Source organism: Lissotriton vulgaris, chromosome 1_2, assembly GCF_964263255.1.
Source record: "Lissotriton vulgaris chromosome 1_2, aLisVul1.2, whole genome shotgun sequence".
NCBI classification, from domain to species: Eukaryota; Metazoa; Chordata; class Amphibia; order Caudata; family Salamandridae; genus Lissotriton; species Lissotriton vulgaris.
Window position 1 is genome coordinate 366,708,987 of NC_141686.1, and position 6,000 is coordinate 366,714,986.

At 49.4% G+C, this 6,000-nt stretch overlaps 1 protein-coding gene across 1 annotated transcript in view; it reads left to right on the top strand.

The window, feature by feature from the left end:
* The window catches only part of LOC147736903 (uncharacterized), a 63,165-nt gene extending 57,500 nt beyond the window's left edge, over nucleotides 1–5,665 (top strand). Inside the window, 1 exon segment of the mRNA XM_086952721.1 lies at nucleotides 5,624–5,665. Within this exon segment, the coding sequence (XP_086808847.1) occupies nucleotides 5,624–5,665 (42 nt within the window).
* Nucleotides 5,666–6,000: the final 335 nt, after the last annotated feature.

The following is a 6,000-nucleotide window of genomic DNA, read 5'->3' on the forward strand; positions in this document are numbered from 1 at the left end:
ACGCCATGCTGTTCCCGGCTCGCTTGAGGATCGAATACGAGGAGTGTGTGCTCTTCTTTGATCGCCCGGAGGTTGCCAGTGACTGGATCGATACTTTGCCGGCACACCGTGATCGACAGGAACAATCGATGCGAGCTGAGGGTGGCCCGGAGGAACGGGCGGAGTGAGTCCCTACCGGCGTGCCACCTATACGGACTTGCAGCAGGGGTTTGACTATTACTATGTGCATGACCTGTTGATTACCCGGGGGTGGGAGGGCTCGGGATTCTTCCTCCTCTAAGGGGTCTTTTTCTCTCTTTTCGTAGATTAGTTTAATGGGGCGACAGGCACACTGCACGTTGGGGTGGCTCTCGGGTCTAACGCAGGGGTGCAGGGTGGGTGGGGGTGTTTCATGGGTTTTCCTGTGGGTGGAGGGGGGGCTTTTCGTTTCTTTATTCATCCAGAGGTTCTATTTTGTTACACGCTTTAACCACTGTGCCTGTTTCTCTATGGGGGGAGCACAGCTCATGTTCTTGGAATGGGGGGTAGGGGGCTGCGGGTGCTGAGTTGGAATGTCAATGGTCTGGGCGATAGGATCAAGCGGGGGATTGTTTTACAGTATCTTAAACGTCTTTCGCCTGATATAGTGTTACTGCAGGAGACACATTTGATAGGAAATGCTTGCCATGCACTGAATAGAAGGGGATACCGTTTGGTGGCACATTCAGGATTCACTACTGGGTCGAGGGGGGTGGGTGTCCTGGTCAGGAGTTCCCTCCCCTTGGAGATAGATGGTACTGTGTTAGATGATAGAGGCCGGTACGTGGCCATTACTGGTCGCTGGGAGGGGAAGACGATCTCTGTTCGTTCTGTGTATGTCCCACCGGGTTTACAGTCCGTCACATTTTCTGATTTGGGTAGAGCGGTGCTGAACTTCCCTCTGGGCATGTTGGTGGTTGGGGGGATTTTACTCAGTTGTTTGTGGTAGTGAGGATCGTCACCCCCCTCCGGACTCTCTTGAGGTCACAGTTATGGATGAGCAACTTCCTGGATGCGCTGGGTTTAGTGGATTGCTGGAGGCACCTGTACCCTGGGCAGGCACAATATACCTTCCATTCGGGAGCACATGGTAGTCTCTCGAGGCTCGATTATATCCTGGTGCCAGCGGTGCAGATGGTCTCTGTGAGGGAAATTCGACACCTTGCTCGGGGGATCTCGGACCACTCTCCTCTCTGGCTCACGATTGATGTCCAACTGGAAGCCGCGGGCCGGGTTGCCCCAATTAACCCCTGGCACCTACGTCATCCGAAAACCAGGGCTGAGGTGGTTAAATGTGTGGACCACTACTTTGTGGAGAATGTTGGGTCTGTGTCTTCTTCTGTTTCCCTGTGGGAGGCCTTTAAGACAGTTATCCGGGGTCAGGCCCTTTCCCTGATCGCTAGCGCGAGGAAAAGCAAGAATGAGGAAGTGGTGAGATTGGAGACTGAAATCACGTCTCTGGAAGAAGAGCTGGAATCTGGGGTCACACCCGAGGGGTTGCATGTTTTGGCCCTTAAGCAGGCCGATTACAAAGCGCTGGTGACGGATGCGACGAGGATGATGAGTCGTGAGCAGCAGGGGCGTTTGTATGATGTTGGTGATAAGGCCGGGAAGTTGATTGCGTGGCTGGATAAGAGAGAAAGGTTGAATCGTGTGGTGCCTGTTGTGGTAAGAGAGGACAGTGAGCGGGTTGTGGACCCAGATGAGATAGTCGCGGTGTTCGCACAGCACTTTCAGAAGGTCTACGCGCCGGTCTCGGACAGGCCAGAGGAGGATTCACATTTGCTACTCAGGGATATCGCGCTGCCTAGCCTTTCGGAGTCAGATAGGGAGCTTATGGAGGTGGATTTTTCTACTGATGAAATAGCGCTTGCTATCCGCTCCCTTCGCTCAGGGAAGGCCTCCGGCCCCAATGGTATCCCGATAGAACTGTACAAATTGTGTCCAGACAAGATGGCGCCACACCATCGTCAAATGTTTTTGGAATTGCGAAATCTCGGGGTTCTTACCTGAGATCAGAGATTGGCGTCCATTGTTGCCATTCACAAAGATGGGAAGCCTCGTAATCAATGTTCTTCATATAGGCCGATCTCACTTCTGAATGTTGAGCCCAAAAGTTTGGCGAAACTCTTGGCGAATCGTTTGATCATGGTTATCGGTGATTTGATACACCCTGACCAGTCAGGGTTCATTCCTCATCGGAATACGGCTCTCAATCTTTGCCGCCTTCATGGTGTACTGGCAAGGGCGGGGTCACTTCGTGAGTCGGCCGTTATGGTTTCATTAGATGCTTTGATGGCCTTCGACACAATAGAATGGCCATATTTGTGGGCGGCCCTCGCAAAATTCGGTTTTGGTCCTAATTTTATTGGATGGGTCAGACTTCTTTATGAACAACCAATGGCCCAAGTGGTTGTCAATGGTAGGGCTTCGGAGCCTTTCGTCCTAGGAAGAGGCACGCGACAGGGCTGTCCGTTATCACCGCTCCTCTTCGTGCTTGCTCTTGAGCCCCTTGCTGCATGGCTTAGGTGGGAGCCGTCGCTTAAGGGGATTAGTTGGTCCTCCGACTTCGAGGACCGTATATCGTTGTACGCCGATGATATTCTGTTATACTTCCCCTCGTAAGTCACTAGGAGTGTTGTTTGACGTGTTACGCTCCTTTGGGAGGAACTCGGGTTTGGCCATCAATTGGTCTAAGTCCTGCATTTACCCGCTCACTGCGGAAATGCCACTGTTGGCTCGTGTCTGTCCAATACCGGTATCGCGCGACGGCTTTAAATACTTAGGGATTTATATTTCCTTGGACTCGGCCATACGGTATGAGAGGAATCTGCTTCCGCCACTCCGCCGGCTTCGGTCCGACGTCACAGCGTGGTGCGGTTTGCCGCTGTCCCCGGTTGGGAGAGCGGCCCTGTTTAAGATGATGTCCCTCCCTTGATTTGTGTACGCCCTCCAAAACACGCTTGACTTGGTGCCTGCTAGTTATTTCCAGGAGATCGAGGGCCCCCAGAGAAAGGTGGTATGGGGTGGGCGACCTCGCATTGCGCTGGCGAAATTGACTCTGCCCTGGTACGACGGCGGGATAGCGTTGCCCGATATAAAACGGTACTATTGGGCGTCGCAACTGAGTGCTATCAACCACGCAATGAATGGTCCGGTCCCGAATCCGGCATTCGAGATGGATAAATGGCAGCTGCCGGGAGGGGACTACAATAGGGCGCTCTATTCTAGATCGGCGGGGAAAAATCTTACTGGTCCCACTGTGGTTGCGGTACAAGTGTGGGGCGCTGCGACTGCTGCCACGTGATGGACAGACAGGCTGACCAGAGCCACTCCGCTTTATGCGGCGGAAAGACTGGGCTGTCTTTGGACGACGAAGGGATTTGACAAATGGGATCTTATTGGCATTAGTAGGGTAGGAGACCTCTGGGTCAAGGATAGGATCAAATCCTTCATGGAACTTTAACAAGAGTATAAATTGGGCGATAGAGAGCACTTCCGGTATCTGCAGGTTCGCCATGCACTTGAATCCGTCTTCCAGATCGGTACCGCTATCCCAGAGTCCTCTCCCTTGGAAGACAGGGTGCTTGACGGGTATGTCCCTGATAGTACCATCTCCCTCATTTATAAAAAGCTCATCAATGACCGCTCGGATCTTCTTGTACAACTTCGTGGAGCCTGGACCGGTGACGGGCTAGAGCTGGATGACGAAGATTGGCAGGCCGCGATATCATCCCCTTAGGAAGTCGCGATTCCGGCGCGTCTCCGGCTGGTACAATTGAAGGTTTTACACTGTGTGTATGTCACGGGTCCACGCCTGATGCGCATGGGTTACTCTATGGATGGGCTGTGTAGGCGCGGCTGTGGTATGCTTGCCACTTTTCTTCATATTTTGTCGGCATGTCCGGACGTGGTGGTGTATTGGAGACAAGTGCATGAGGTTATGGAAGAGGTTACGGGTGTTTCGTTATTGCCTAAGGCCAGAAGGTGTCTGTTGAACGTGTGGGAGCCGAACGATTATAGTGTAGCGCAGACTCAATGGGCCACCCTCGGCAACATGATTGCGAAACCAGACATAGCCCAGCTGTGGGGGTCTCAAAGGGCACCTTTGGTTTCCACCTGGGAGGAAAACATGGATTGGTGCATGTTCAGAGAAAAAACTGTATACATCACCCGTGGAAGACCTAAGAAATGGGGGATGATATGGGGTCAATGGAACTCATATCGTGGAGAGATTTGCACCCCCCCCCATTTGTAGAAACCAATGATATTCCTCTGTCCCCATGACCGGACATCCTATATGCCTTTATCCTATTGTCCTTTACTTGCTTGTTTGCTCCTGGCCCCTACATTCCCTCCTCGTGTTTCCATATCCTTTTTACATCTGCCATTAACTGGGTCACTCCCCCTGCTATCTGAGACAGCCACATACATTATAAATGTCACCTCGGAATTGTGTTGTTATGTTTAGTTTTTTCTTTTAAAAATATAAAATGTGAAACCTTTCATTTATCCTCCCATCATCACAAGAACGCCGCATGGGCATACTGTATCGCTGCCGAACCCCCGGGTTGTCAGCTGATGAGCTGTGTATTATTTTTTGATTTCTATATCCACTGCTGCTGGCCGGCCCCGGTGGTTGTAGGTCTGTATTTGTACTACTTTGTTGAAATAAAGGTTTTTAAAAAAAAAACATCTAACATCATTCTGTTATGGAGAGCTACAATTCTAGCAATTTGTAACTCCTCAGTAATATTTCCAAGAGCTATAGCAGTTTGATTAGTGACAGCTTCCACAACTCTAGTCAATCGTCGCACTTTTCAGCTATTTAATGCAGCGCCCACTAAAGGAAACGGGCCCAAATTAAAATCAACATATTGCTGCAGACTAGTTTCTGTCTGATCCACATCATCAGTACTTATTGTCCTCTTATAACTATTCATTGAAATATTCCTAAACAGTTTAAAATCTCGGTGGTATGAAGCAGGTGCTAGGAAAACAGGAGGCAATAGAAAAGAAAAGAAACACCTGACCACCCTACTGGTAGTTTATGATATCCATGACTTCCACATACTAGATATGTGTTATGTGAAGCGAACAACGAGCTCTTATTTATTCCATCTATATTTAATACAGTAACACAATCACTAATTCCAACTGGGATTCGTTCAGTACTCTGTACACACAAGTCTGCTTTAGTCCTTGTAACAGTAATTACAGATTGGTTGCCTGTGGTAAAGTCTCTTGTGTGGGTGAAAACATATGGCGTAGAAGCATTGTCCGGTCGGTATTCCTCCCATTCCCATATAGTTCCATTTGCTTGAGGATACCCAAGTTTGTCTTGATAACACTCTTTATTCAAATGAAAAAGAAGTCCACCTACTGTAGGTTTCCTAGTTGCAAACAAAAGAGTGTACCAGGCTCGACAAGAACCATTATGCGAGAAAGGAAGTGGAATAAAAGGGGTTCCTCCTTTCTTTTGATGTGCTGGAAGCATACCACATATCCAACAATTAGTGGTGTTCGTTGCATTATGGGTGTAGTGAAGCATCTGGACAAACGTATAATTTTTTTAAAATTTTTTTGTTAAATATTTTTATTGCAGAGACATAGAAAAACACCAGCTTGCAAGGCATACTTCAGCTGACCCATATTAGGAAGAGTCATAATGAATAGTATAGTGTCACAAGGCCATTCAGCCCATACCCCGGAGGTCGGGCGGCATTTGTGTATCGCACGCTGAAGGCACACCATCAGAACTAGTGTAGGCATTCAAAGTCTTATTGATCATCTGCATTTTTTCCTTTTTTGTTCCTCTTAACCCCAACTCCCCCCCTCCCCAAACTGTTCAACTTGACTGCAACGAGTGCTACAATCATGTGCTGAGCCACATCCTACACTTTAGGCTGCGTTCGTGATATTTCCTCCGGATATATATGCATACTAATGTGCAGCCCGTCTTCCCCCGTCCACCCCCCCAAC